The 15,602-nt window shown below is 35.7% G+C and overlaps 2 protein-coding genes across 2 annotated transcripts; one reads left to right on the top strand and one right to left on the bottom strand.

The window, feature by feature from the left end:
* Positions 1–1,874: 1,874 nt before the first annotated feature.
* Positions 1,875–2,795, top strand: LOC308422538 (olfactory receptor 5AC1-like; the record flags this gene model as incomplete). Its single annotated transcript, XM_080919175.1, has 1 exon — positions 1,875–2,795. One exon carries the CDS (start codon positions 1,875–1,877, stop codon positions 2,793–2,795), a length of 921 nt encoding a protein of 306 aa, XP_080775301.1.
* A 10,059-nt stretch (positions 2,796–12,854) lies between these two features.
* Positions 12,855–13,772, bottom strand: LOC308422540 (olfactory receptor 5AC1-like; the record flags this gene model as incomplete). Its single annotated transcript, XM_080919177.1, has 1 exon — positions 12,855–13,772. One exon carries the CDS (start codon positions 13,770–13,772, stop codon positions 12,855–12,857), a length of 918 nt encoding a protein of 305 aa, XP_080775303.1.
* Positions 13,773–15,602: the final 1,830 nt, after the last annotated feature.

The raw sequence follows: 15,602 nt of genomic DNA, 5'->3' as shown, positions 1-15,602 counted from the left end.
TTGAAATAAAAGTTTTATTTATTATTGTTTTAAAATATCTTTTTGTTTGTCTTTTAAATCTAAAGTTCTCTCTGCTTATGTCAGTATAAAGAACATAAAAAGTGGCTTAGAAATTGATTATTCATTTTTTACTTTTATCAGTACTGTTTAAAGTCACTGTGTTGTATAATGCATTAAATGATTTTGATTTTTCATTTTGTATAAAACACTATATCTATAAAACTTAGAGTGCCTATGACTATATTGTATGACCTTATTGGTATCTTTAAGGTATTCTTTAATATCTCTTATGAAAACTTATCATTGAAATTACCTATATCTCAAAATCAGTTTTTAAATCTTTGTATGTCGGATGATTTTGTGAAGCAGAAATATCCCATATTCATATGTTGCTGAAAGTCAGTGTCAACTCCAGAGAGTAAGCTGACATGAGGCAGAGTCAGCTACTGGGGGCCGGTACCCATAATAGCTGATTAAGACCTCTGCTGATGGCAGCCAGCAACTGGAGAAAAGGAAAGAATGAGAAAAAAAATCACACACACACACACACACACACACACACAGAGAGAGAGAGAGAGAGAGAGAGAGGCAAAAACAAGACAAGCTTCAACAAGTTCTTTCATATTCATAAATATATATACATATGTAAATACATACATACATACATACATACATACACACACACACACATTCACACTTTGGGTGGACATAGCAAAGCTCTGAGAAGTTTTACATATAAGATATAATACACATATACATATTCAGTAGATGGAGAAAACTCCAATAAGTTGCCTCTAACACATTTATGTTTTTTCTTTTAGCTTTTATATACAAAGACAATATTCTTTACATAAGAAAAGGATTACCAATGTAAGAAAAAGAAAATATGTAGCCACAACTTACATATTCTCTAAAACTAATAACCACAAAAACATATTTTTCAAAAACAGATTAAAATCATCAGTCAACATTAAATCACAACAGAATTATTGATTATGTATGTATTTTTCTCTTGAAACTCATACCTCATTGAACATTTACCATCTATCTTTCTCTCCACAAGTTCATCATAACAAAAGCAATAACTCTTTTGTCATTGATCAACAAACCTTAAGCAAGCCAGTCTATGGTAGCAATTTTGTCCTATGCATAGGTGACAAAAATTTGCATTTACCAAGAAACAAATCGTCATAAATCTTACATCTTATTTTTGAGGTCTTGATCAGCTAAACTGGCTAATTATCTGTGTTCTAATCTTATATTCATAACATAATTATTTACTATTTATCATAACCCTATGTTTTCATGGTGCACACAGAATGCTATGGCCACATCCATAGATCACAAGACTCAGAAACACCGAACAAAGAACATTTTGTGGATCACTAACTTATCCCTAGCTTATTTTTCCATTCCAAGTTCAATGGTGTGTTGTAAAGCATGGAAACTCACTGTTCTCCTTTTCTAACTTATGCTGCCCTCACAACAAGTAAAGGGGCACATTCTATTCTTAGTTCTAACTTTGTTGTAGTAAACCATCTCCTTAAACTTTCTAAATGTTGCCCTAACTTCTTAAAATTATTTAAATCAAATCAAAAATTATGTAAAATTATTAATTCACCTAAACCATATTGTTTTTATGAAAGTTCATCTTCATATTGAATCTACAGAAAAATTGCTCAATATTTTGGGCTGTCTGTAAAGAGGCTGAATTGACTACTGCAGCTACTCCTGCCTACCATTTGCCAATAATGTTTGATTGACTAGCATGTGAGAGAAAAGATGTGATATGGATATCAATTGTATCTTGCTTGAAACTTGGTACTACTTCCTTCATCTAAACCTTCTTTCAGTGAAAAGCCTGAGCTGATGTCATGGAGTTAAACAGGACCATGGTGACTGAGTTTGTTCTCAGAGGAATAACAGATTTTCCAGAACTGCAAGTTCCCCTGTTCCTGGTGTTCTTCTTCATCTATGTCATCACCATGGTGGGCAACCTTGGCTTAATCTTTCTCATCTGGAAAGACCCCCATCTTCACACTCCCATGTACTTTTTCCTTGGAAGTTTAGCCTTTGCTGATGCCTGCACTTCATCCTCAGTGACACCCAGGATGCTTATCAACATCTTAGACAATGGTAAGATGATTTCCCTCTTTGAATGCATGGCCCAATATTATGTTTTTGGATTCAGTGCAACAACAGAATGTTTCCTCCTAGTAGCTATGGCCTATGACCGCTATGTAGCCATATGCAACCCTCTGCTCTACCTTGTGGTGATGTCCAACAAAGTGTGCACTTGCCTGATAAGTGGTTCATACGTAATTGGTTTTCTGCATCCACTTATTCATGTAGGATTATTATTTAGATTAACCTTCTGCAAGTCCAACATAATAGATCACTTTTACTGTGAGATCCTGCCACTCTTCACAATTTCTTGCACTGACCCATCTATTAATGCATTTGTGGTTTTTATTTTTGCTGCCGTAATACAAGCTATTACCTTCATGAGTATTGCAGTCTCCTATGCCCATGTCCTCTTTTCCATCCTGAGAACAAAGTCCAAGCAGGGCAGAAGAAAAGCCTTCTCCACCTGCAGTGCCCACCTGCTCTCTGTCTCTTTGTTCTATGGAACTCTCTTCTTCATGTACGTGAGTCCTGGGTCTGGACCAAGTAAATATAAGAGTAAAATGTATTCTCTGTTTTATACCATTGTGATTCCTCTACTAAACCCCTTCATTTACAGTTTAAGAAACAAGGAAGTTTTAGGTGCTCTAAGAAAAATCATAAAGTCATAAATGTTTTCAGGGAGAAAATGGTGTTCATTTACTGAATACATCAAAATTTCTGATCCTGTTATCAAATACAGTAAGCTGATATAATGTTAAATAACAAAATGTAATCTTTAGTCTGCACAATTGTAATAAAAATATTAAATATTTATAAATAATTAATGGGCACTTTAAAATTTTCAATTATGTGTTATTTTAAATCCACACAGATAGATAAAAATTAAATCAGCCAATAAAATCCTTCTGTAACCCTAATTCTAGTGTTTACAGACAGATTTTATATATGAAATGTGTAAATTTTAATAGTGCTTTAAATTTATATTCCCTAAAAAAATACTAAGTTTGTACAAATCTTTTGTTTAAAATATATTTATCTTCTCCAAAATATGTTCTACCACTTTAAATGCATTGTTATTTAATGGTTACAAGTGGAAAATATAAATATATCTGTCATAATAGCAGGAAAATATAGATTTCATATTTGGTGCTCAGATATTCTGTTTAAAGTAAAACATTTACTTCATGTAATAAGTGCACATTGCTCACAGAATATGTATGTGTGCAATCTATATTTCAAGCTTCTTTTCAGTAACTCATATAATTGCATGAATACACTATACATGATTATATTATATAATTATTTCATCAATATGTAAACTTAAAATAGTATTGATCTTAATATTAACCTTAAACCAAATATGAGAAAGCATCCTTTCCTAAGAACTTAAGATGTTTCCATGAGGTTATTTTATGTGTTTATGTGTGCATACATGTATGGGTGTATTTATGTGTATGTGTGTGTATGTATGTATGTCTGTGTGTGTGTATGTGTGAATGTGCCCGTGTATGTCTGCCTGTGAATATGCCGCCTAACCAAAAATTTAAGAGGAAATACCCCACCCCTTGCACTGGTCTCTTTTACTTGTAACACTTTTGTAAGTAGCATAATCCTACATGCAGATTAACTCCACTTAAAAATATATATATACATATATGAGAATAAATGTGTGCACATATGTACACATACTATAGAATAGCTTACTGCATGGTTATTTCAAACATTCTTTGACCTTTGACAGGAGGGATTTGATGGAGATTTCCAATTTAGACTCTCTGCCTAATGTCTACCTGTGTATTATTTCCATCTTCTATGTAGGAAGCTTCTCGGATGATAACTGGATAAGCCACTTCTCTATTAGTATAGCAGAATAACACTAAGACTCATTTTATCATACAAACACACATATTTACACAACACATACACAAATATACACCGTATATAAATCACACAATGTAAATACAACAACAAAATACATGGCCTCTGGCCTGTAAATTTGCCATCAAACACACAGACTCACACACACAAACACACACACACACACACACACACACACAATCACCACCATCAACACCGCCAACATCATACTCAGTTATAAAAAAATTAAGCCCCCTACTTAAATCATATTATTAAATAAATATCACTGTATATGTGTATCAATAACAGTAGTTGAAGCCTTTCTAATAACTAATAGGTTGGCAGAGTTCTATGTAATTATGGGCATCAAATGTTACCTGAAAACTTTTAATAAATATACTGCTTTAACCAACAAAAAAAAAAAGACTCATTTTATTGTTTTTGCTGTCTTTTTGTTTTTGTTTTTGTTTTGTTTTTTTTTTTGTTTGGTTTGGTTTTAGTTGTTTTGTTTTGTGTGTTTGTCAGCCATGTTTGTTCTTTGAGCTATCTAGCATCTGGTTCTTGATTACCCAAATAGTGTCAAGAATGGGTTTCATGCCCTGGAGTGGGTCTTAAGTCAAATAAAACTATAACCGGCAACTCCTACAAATTCTCCTCCATAATTACCCTAGCATATTTTACAGGCAGAACAGATTATAGGTCAAAGGTTTTGTGAATAGGGGGTGTCCAGTTTTCTTTCAGGAACCTGCAGAATACCTTTTTGCACCAAACATGCTAGAATGTGGAGAAGGACCCACATAGACACCAGTTCAACACATCCATCATCTTTGAATTGTGTGGATGTTGTCTTCAGCAATGTGGCCTGGCTGCCAGTTTCAAAGAAGCAAACTTTTGCTTAGCACAAACCTGGGTTGTTTGGGGAATAATTTTGGGAACCTCCTGGCAAGCAACTTAATTGAATGTCACCCAGTTCTGCCAGTGTAAACTTTGCCTGTCTTTGAGAAATGGCTGTTGAAATTCTATTTTTCCCATTATAAGGAATCCTCATCAGGACCACCTGCATAGGTTCCAGGAAATCTCCTCTGTACTAGGTTTCTACAACACCCACCAAATGCACCACAATTCTAAAATCTTCCCAAGAATAAAATCTCCTTTCTTTTTTCCTTGGTATTGGGATTTTCTTTCCCCAACTACCAAGAACATGAACCTAACAGTTTCAATGTACACCTGTTTTACTAAGAGAATAGACACCATAACACAGCAACTCCTACATAGAAAATTACTTAGTTGGGACTAGCTTTCAGTTACAGAAGTTTAGTCTATTTCCATTATGATGGGAAGCATGGCAGTGTACAAACAGGAATGGTGTTGGAGAAGCTGAGAGGTCTACACCTTGATCCACAAGCAGTAGAAGATCATGTTCCATACTAGACATAGCTTGAGCATATGAGACCTCAGAGATGACTCCCACAGTGACACTTTCTCCAAAGCCACATCTACTCCAACAAGGCTACACTTGTTTGTTTTTTTTTTCACTTTTATTGGATATTCTCTGTATTTATATTTCAAATGTGATACCCTCCCCACAACTCCCCTCTCTCCTCCCCCTCAACTTGCTTCCATGAAGGTGCTCCCTCTCACAATCACTCTCTCCACCTTAGTTCCAAATAGTGTCACTTCCTATGGACAAAACCAAACACATAAGTCTATGCGGGCCATTCCTATTCATCACAACACCTAAGAAAAAATTTCCCCCAAATTTACCTTTATCTTTTCCCCCTAAAATATATTATATATAATATTTAATATATTATAATATTAATATATATAATTATATAGTTGTTGTATATAAACATAATAAATGTTTTATAGAATTACAGAATATTTTTGTTGATCCTTTGTGAGTTTTACATCATATATCACTCTCACTCATGTTCCTATTCCCTCAGATTATATATGTGTATATGTATAGTATATGCTATATTATATTGTATATAATGTATATATAACATATGTGTAGATGTGTGCATATATATATATATGCCTATTTAACATATTCAAATGGAGCTGGCCACCAGGTTATCCCAGAACTCTTCAGTCTTTCTGTTACACGGTACAGGGTATGACTGTCATACCAACCCTCTATCCTGAACTCTCAAGCCAGGGAGCTGAGATGCCCTTCTCCCAGAAGTTCTTTCCTATGTAATCCAGACATTTTGGTTACCTGGGAAAAAAACCATACCATGATGTTTGGTAAGGTAAAGAAGGTTGAGACCCATAGACTTGATGAACACATACCTGAGGCTTAGGTGACTCCCAGATCCCTGCCAGACTCCTGAATTGGAACACATGTCATTCTTCTCATATAAAAGAAATGTGTCCTATGGTCACTTAGGCCTATAAAAGAGTTCTCCATGATAATAAAGTACCTAGAGGTCCACAGGACTTAGACCATGAGCTTCCCTTCCCAGGCATTGCTCTATGCAAAAGATACTTAATCTCAGGCCCACCCTGAAAAGTGAGGTACGACTTTACACACCAATATTCCCCCATAACAATAAACTGCTTAGAACCATGGACTGTCTCTTCTATCAAGATCTTCCACGGGAAGCCTAAAGGCAGCATTCTTCTATGGAGCCGTAGCCTTATCTCCTGTAGAAGGCCTCTCTGCATTCCCAGTTACACTGCCACCAAGCCTACTTCCACCAAGCCAAGGACAATCACTGTGAGACAAGCTGGGGCGTCCTTTCCCACGCCAGCTCAGGACTAAATGCTGTTCCTAGTCCACAAGCCCCCAACTCTATTCTCTGCAATTCTGCAACTCCCAACAGAGCCTGGATATCCAAGAGTCAGAAAGTCCCATAACCACTGCCTTGTCACAGGCCTAGGAACACACACCCCCAAGTGAGATCTGGCTTCCCCCACATCTCAGACTGTGCTTTCTCATCCCCAGGGAAGTGCCTTAATGCTTCCCTACAGCCAACAGCCATCTAGATCCTACAAACCTACAGTTACCCAGGTTTTGTCACCTTGGCCTCCTGGCTGTTGATCCTGGTTCCCTTCTTTTCCATTTCCTTTTCTTTCTCCTCCCCACATGGCCCAGGTCAGTGTGATCATGTCTACTACAGATTGTCACAGGTGTCCCTGCCTCTTTCTACTTACTGGGTCCCTTGTAGAGCAATTATAATAGGTCCTTTAGTGAGCACTCTATTGCCTCAGTAATAGTGTCAGGTCTTGGGGCCTCCCTGTGAGCTGGATCCAATTTGGCCCTATTGTTGGACCTTCCCTTCCTCAGGATTTGCTCCATTCCTGACCCCGCAGTTCTTTCTCAAACAGGAACAATTATGTGTCAGAGTTTTTTGCTGTGGGACAGCCATCCCTTCTCTCACTTGATGTTCTGTCTTTTTGCTGGAAGTGTGCTCTACAAGCTCCCTCTCCTCATTGTAGAGCACTTATCTAAGAATCTTTTTCATCTCTGGCTTCTGTGACATCATCAATACTGTACCTTCATCAGTACTCCTCCCAGTAATCCTGTTGTTGCCCTGTGTCATGTAGATTCTGCAGCTTCGAAACAGCCCTTCCATGTGGTACAACCATCTGCAGATGATAAAGCTTTGGGGGTGGACCAATTCAGACACCAAGATCTGGGCCTGAATGGTAGCTGAGCTGGCAGGCCCCTGGGGCTGTGCTGCATAGCTGCGTGCTGTGGCATCAAATGGTTCTCTGGCAGCCTGTAGGCTGGAGGCCAGGTCTGTAAGAAGTATGGTAGTCTCCAAATTTGCCTTCCTCTCCCTCCATGTACTTTGTGGTGCTAGGCTAGGCTTTGTGGGTCTATAGACATGTCTGTAGATATTTTCCCCTGACCACACAGGGTGGCATTTCAGAATGCAGGTCTCTTTCTATCTTCCTCCTCCAATGTGTATTGCCTGGATTTGGATTTTATGTGTCATAGGCATAAAATAGCTTTTGCTACCAAGCCAGGCATCAAGCTAGGATGAACTAACCATTGCTGACTGCTCTGCCCCTTACTGATATAATGACAGCACTGCCACCATGATGTTTCTTTGCCCATTACCAGATGGTGTTGAATATGTTTTTCTGCTGATGTCTTAACATCTGGGATTGGGATGATTGCAGATTGGATTTGTCTTTGTTAGGTGTGTGTGGGTTTTTCCCCTTGGTTCCTGCTTGTTCTCTGGATTTTTTGGAGAATGTGATGTCTGTGTGTTGCCTGTATTCTTTTCCTGACCTATTCAGCTGATGGGTTTACGAGTACTGCCTGGTGGTATTGAAGGGTGAATAACTGAAATGAGATGAAGAAAAAAAGATAGAGGGGAAAGGACTTTTTGATATTTAAAGATGGGGTCAGAGAGAAAATAAAGACCACAGCAGGTTTCCTGATACAGAGCTAGGATGAGATTGGGAATATAAAAATTAATATTATTTTTATTTTATATTTACTTGTAAGATTTATTTATGGTATGAATCTTAGATATTCCCCTAAAGCTATTTTCATGAAGCCTTGAAGTCCATATAATACTGTTCTGTGGAAATTGTAGAGATTTTAGGAAGTGGGGGGTAAGAAAATGTTTTATGGAAGAAATTTTGAAGTAGTTCTAGACTCTGTTAACATCTCCTCTTGTATTTCTTGGCAAGATGAAATAATTGGTTTCCCTCTCCCACTTGCTACTGCCATGATGTTCTTTCTCACCCCTAAACTAAAAATAACCATGCCAGTGAACCATCAAATAATATCTCTTGATCATTGTATGTGAATATTTTCACCTCTTACACCTATCTTCCACTAGATCTACTCTCGTAACATCCCACTCAAGTTGGTGTTCTCACTATTTCAAAAACACTCATTGTGTTTTACTATGGTAGCCAATATATTCTTAGCTGTGGGGCCACACTGTAAATGTGTTAGGCTTATTATGTCCACACACACACAAACTAGTTACCCCTTCTTTGAAAGTTATCAATCAGGAATAGCTCTTCAGATAGGGGTGGGACATCATGCCTACCCACTCCCCTTTGTACTGGGATTTTGTGTGGCCTTATGATAAAATGCATAGGGTGTGTTATCACAAGATTTGTGAATTAACATGTATAACTGTCATATTGTGTGCAGGCACTTTTCTTGTAGTTAGTAGTTATCTACTGTGTCTGTTTTTTTACCTCTCTTTTCTACAATGTCTCTCACCTCCAGTTTCTACAATGATACCCATCCTCATGAAGAAGGAATGTAATACTGCTTGATGTCCCATTTACAAGGGATCACTGAACAATCTGTTATTCTTTATACTTGGGCTGCTAGTGGTGCTCTTTGTTAATTGAGCATTAATTAATTATGCCTATAAAAATTTGTAACCTACTGTTCCCTGTATGACATAGGCATTACAGTTGTGTTCTGCCTCCCTCAGCTCTCTGTGCTGCAGTTACCACTCAGTGCAGTATATACTTCATATATCATTCTACAAACTAGAGTGTTTTCATGAAGGGGTGTGTGTGTGTGTGTGTGTGTGTGTGTAACAGAGACATGTATAATGACTATAGTAGTAACATAGACAAACTCTAGGTGGCACATTTGAGGAATGGAAATCAGTAAACTTAGCACAGCACAAATATACCACTTCTTGGCATAAGCCCAAAGTACTCAACATTCTATGCCACAGAAAGTCTTCAACTGTACTCACTGTGGCTCTATTCAAAACAGATATGAAATGTAAGCAACATAAATGTCTACAGCAGATAAGTTGACAATGACAATGTGGTACACAATAACAAAATAAAATCATAAAATTTCAGGTAAGAGACTGGAACTAGAAAATACTATATTATGTTATAATAGTATACATAACTGACCCCAAATATTCTGCCTGAGAAGAACCACAGTTAATACCTTCAGAAACATGGCTGGGTACAAAACTAACTTAAAGAAATCAGTAGCATGCCTTCAAAGAAACAATAAACAGGCTGAGAAAGGAATTAGAGAAACAACATCCTTCACAATAGCCATAAATAGTATAAAATTTCTTGGCATAATTTTAACCAAGCAAGTGAAAATTCTGTATAACAAGAACTTCAAGTCCTTGAAAAAATGAAAGAAGATATCAGAAGATGAAAAAATCCCCCATGCTCAGAGATAGGTAGGATTAACATAGTGAAAACAGCCATCTTAGTAAAAGCAATCCATAGATTCAAAGAATTTCCCATCAAAGTTCTAACACACTTTTTTACAGAACTTGAAAGAAAATTCTTCAACATCATAAAGGAAAAACAAAACAAAAACAACTGAGCTAAAACAATCTTGTACAATAAAAGAACTTCTAGAGGTATCAGTACAGGAACAATAGTAATTAAAAATTGCAAGGTATTGGGATAGATATAGCCAGGTTGATCATTAGAATCACACTGAAAACTGGGACATAAAGTTGAACACCTATAAACACTTGAATTCTAGCAAAGAAGCCAAAACTATACAATGAAAAAAGGGAGAGCATCTTCAATGAATGGTGCTGGTCAAACTGTATGTCCACATATAAAAAATGCAAATAGAGTCACATTTATCATGCTGCAGAAAACTCAAGTCCAAGTGGATCAAAGGCTTCAACATAAAATTAGATACCCTAAGCCTAGGAGAAAAGAAAGCGGGGGACAACCTCGAATTAATTGTCACAGGAGACAATTCCTAAACAGAACACCAGTGGCTCAAGTACTAATCAACAATTAATACATGAGACCTCATAAACCTTAAAACTTTTTATAAGTCAAAAGATACCATAAAGATACCAAAAGATACCAAAAAATCAAATAAAGGATAATAAATTGTTACTGTGAGATATTTTCAAAATATTTTTCCACCTGATATATGAATTCCCTGCCTTTGTTTTATCTTCTTTCCTGCACTAGATCAATAATGACTAAGAAAATATGCACCGAGTGAGTCATGCTGTAAATTTTACAGGGTTTTATAGAACAGAGGATGTATACAGGTAACAAAGTCATTATTAACATTCATCAAATGCCTAAGGTGAATCCATAAGACTTGCAAATTTACTGAACAACAGTGCCTTTACACTGTTCAGTTGGTAAATTTGGTATATGTCTTCACTCACAAAAAGCAACATGCTCAGACTAAACTCCATACACCAGAATGAATGAGACAGTTAAGGAAGAAGCATATGTGGAGCCAGTCTGGCCTCTATGGATGAGGGTTATAAGACTCAAGAGAAACTTCAAATTTACTCAGAAGGTGGGACATAAAATGCAATGTATATATAGACATATTTCTATTACTGTACATAGTAAAAACTTACTATTCAATATAACCAAAAAGACAAAATGCCACACCCTTCCATAATTGCCTGACAGACTCATCCTTACTTTAAAGAAGGAAAAATTTGTATAATAGCCTCATAAAGGTTTCAAATATAGATAATATTTATAATCAACTAGGATCTGCAAGTCAGGACTGAGAGGTGCAGTATTTGTTTTAAAATAAATGATAGATGTCTATAAAATTTACAGTTTTTCTATTTATGCTCCAATAAATTTTTAACATATTTAACATTTATTTTTTATTGATGGAGGCGACATACCATGGTTTCAGGTGGAGGTCAGGGGAAGGCCACCTGGAGCCATTTCTCTTCTTCCAACTTGGGAGTCCTGGGCTTGCTATTTAGATTGCAGGCTTAGAGCAGGTAGCTCACTTCTGATTCATCTAAAAAGCTTTCCATTGATCTTTTTATTTGATTTTTAAGTCAATAAATTTGAGTATCTTCTGTAGGTATTACAGAAATATTTAGCTCATTAAGACTACTCTTAAATTTCCAAAAAAGTCATTTCAGATGCTTCATTTTTCATTCTTCAGCATAATTACACACATTTTCTAAATAGGAGATTTGGGACAAAATTTCCTCAAGAATAAGAAGAGGAAAATAGGTTTGTAATAAGAGTATTTATGAGCATGTTCAATAAAATAAATTAAGAGAGTTTTACAATATCTGAAAACTGTGGGGTGGTGGAGTTTCTTATTGTACTAAAGAAAGCAATTAATGAGTATGTATTAAAACTTGGATGGGGTTGGGGAGATGTTGAAGCTGTCAAAGAATATGCTGCTATTCCAGAATATCAGAGCTCCATTTCAACAAGCAGACTCAACCATTCTCAACCACTTAGCCACTGAGAATTTCTGCTTCATCTAGTCTCTGTCTATGTCTCTTTGGGGCACCAAGAACTCAATGACCTCCACCTCAACCTCTCTCTCTTAAATTCTCTCACACACAAGATCTCCCTATCTCTCTTTGTGGGTTGTGTGAAAGTGAGAAGGGTGTATCTCTCATATAACTAAGGCTTTGGGAACTTTCAATAATACAAAATTAAGAGTTTTAGGATGTATATATTTGGAAAGAAAGAGTTTCTGTTTCAATTATTGAAAAAGATTATTCTATCAAATGATACATTTAGACCACAGTGTTCTCTCCCCTAACACCTCCTAGCTATTTTCTCCAAGAGATGACATCCAAACACAACAAAACAAGATACAATAAAACAAAGCAAAAGCCCACATTTATATGGTAGAAAAGGGGACCCAATAGGAGAAAGAGAGTTATAACAGTAGGTAAAAAGTCAGAAATACAGTGTTTATGGATTAAAAGAATTTTAAAGTAAAAATACATAAATCAACATATAATCATGAGTGACTCAAGATGTTGGGTTGATATTTTAATCATAATTACATAATTAGACAGGGGTGTGTAGTCCAAGAATAAGCAAAATTTCTATTATGTTCAAAACACATAATTAAGAATTATGATGCACTGAAGGAGAAAAAACTATAAAAATTGAAAATTTTTTAAATATAGCTATCATTTTATGAGTTTCTTCAGAGCACCCAAAACTTCTTTGTTCCTTAAGCTGTAAATAAAAGGATTTAGCAGAGGGATCACGACTGTGTAGAACAAAGAGTACATTTTATCCTTTTGTTTACCTGACCCAGACCCAGGGCTCACATACATGAAGAGGAGGGTGCCATAGAACAAAGAGACAGAGAGAAGGTGGGCACTGCAGGTGAAGAAAGCTTTTCTTCTGCCCTTCTTAGACTTCATGTTCAGGACAGCGAATAGGACACGGGCATAAGAGACTACAATGGTCACAGAGGTACTGATTTGTATAGAAGAAGCAAAAATAAAAGCCACCAATCCATTAAGAGATGGGTCTGTGCAAGAAATTGCATAGAGTGGCATGATTTCACAGTAGAAATGATCAATAACATTAGAGCTACAGAATGTTAATCTAAATAATAATCCTACATGAACTATAGGATTTAGAAAACCAATTATGTATGATAAACTGATTAAGACAGTGCAGACTCTGTTGGACATCACCACTAGATAGAGCAGAGGGTTACATATGGCTACATACCGGTCATAAGCCATCGCTACCAGGAGGAAAATTTCAGTAGTTGCACTGAAACAAAAAAAATAAAATTGGGCAAAACACTCACCCATGGATATCATGTCATTCTTATTTAAAAATTTCATAAGCATCTTTGGTGTCACTGAGGATGAAGTACAAGCATCAGCAAAGGCTAAATTTCCAAGAAAAAGGTACATAGGTGTGTGAAGATGGGGGTCCTTCCAGATGAGAAAGATTAAGCCAAGGTTGCCCACCATGGTGATGACATAGATGAAGAAGAACACAAGGAACAGGGGGACTTGCAGCTCTGGACGATCTGTTATTCCTCTGAGAACAAACTCAGTCAGAAGGGTGCTGTTCACCTCCATTACAGCTCCTCAATATGCTCACTGCAAAGAGAGATGAGACAAAGAAAACATAACTAAGAATCTGTGAGAGTAGTACCAGGTCACAGTCCACATTCACACATGTCAGAACAAACTCTTTCTGCTTTCAAAGCTTTCCTGAAATAGGGAACATTTTGTGAACAGTGTTGATGCATACATTTTATACTGTGCAAATAGCTGAGAACTACTGAGGACATCATAGACATTTATTCCCATGACCTTATAATTTAATATATACTTAGATTATGTTTAACCTAGACACATTTATGTTTTATATAAAATTTAGAATGGCAAAAGGGAAAATAGACTATACTAAAATATTTTTAAAACAAGCCCAAGCTGAAAAAAGTCTCTTGTATAAAATACTGTTTTATATAATGACATTTTGACTCTCATTTAAAATGGATTTTGAACATGTTGACACTCTCCAGTTTTCTCTCCTCCCCTGATGTTTCTCTTTACCTTCTCAAAACACATCATTCTATTTTTAGGTCATATATATCATTCAAATATTCTTATATGGGAGGAAAATGGACTGCACTTTAGGTATTAGTTATATTGACAAATCTTTCATTCTAAATAATAACCAGGTACGGTAAAAAGATGGCAATTTAAAATATTTCTACTCTTTCTATTCTTTTCAAATGTTACCTGATTTAAATATATATATATATATATATATATATATATATATATATATATATATATATATATATATATATATATATGAACAAACACAATTTTCTTTTATTTTTACTGACACATGAACTACACACAATATGACAAAAAAGATTTGTTGCAATTTCTCATCAAGAATACAACCAAGTTCAATAAAGCATCACAGTTAATGTGGCAAAACTCAACATGCAATTCTAGATTGAGTAAATATTTGTAGGTTAAATGAACACTGCAAAGATGAGCAGGAAGCTAAAAGAATTCACATCTAAGGGACTAACACAAGAGAGATGTTTAAAATTTTTCTAAAGGTCTAAATGCTAAAAGAAATTGCGTATTGGTTACATGCTTAGTGAAAAGTATCTCAAATGACATATATATTTGCAAATATGAAATATATTTTCTTATTTAAAAAAACAAAGATAAATGTACAATTTTAAGCATTTTTGCATAAAAGTATACAAATACATTTTTAAGGTTGTAATTAAGTATTTGTGGGTACATATACATACACATATGTATATATGTAATAATAATATAGGAAAAGAGGCTATTGATTTGAGGGGATAGGAGAGAAACTAGGAGGGGCTATAGGGAGGAAAGGGGGATGTGATACAGTTCTATTTTAATTAAAATATATTTTTTGTTGAACAGTCTGTGAGTTGTTTCTGGGGTGTTCAGAGCTTTCTGCGGTTAGTATCGCATTATCAGTGACTGCATATTGTGTCTGTTCTTTTGTGACTAAGTTATCTCACTCAGGATGATATTCTCTAAATGCATCAATTTTCTTACGAATTTTGTTAAGTCATTGTTTCTGATAGCTGAGTAGTACTCCATTGTATAAATGTACCACAATTTTTGTATCCATTCATCTACTGAAGGACATCTGGGTTCTTTCCAGCTTCTGGCTATTATAAATAGAGCTGCAATAAACATTGCAGTGCATGTATCTTTGTTGTATGTTGGATCATCTCTGGGGTAAATGCCCAGAAGTGGAATAACCAAACACACTTTTCAAGTAAGTCTTTTCAAGTTTCTTCAACAAAAAAGCATGTAAAAAAGCATTAATTTTTATGGGATTAAACACACTCAAATTAAAATATTATAAATTTTGTCACAAAGAGCTGAGTACTCATA

This window comes from Micromys minutus (genome assembly GCF_963924665.1).
Source record: "Micromys minutus genome assembly, chromosome: 7".
In the NCBI taxonomy this organism is placed as follows: Eukaryota; Metazoa; Chordata; class Mammalia; order Rodentia; family Muridae; genus Micromys; species Micromys minutus.
Note: the sequence above shows the minus strand (reverse complement) of the source record. Positions and strands in the feature narration are given on the sequence as shown.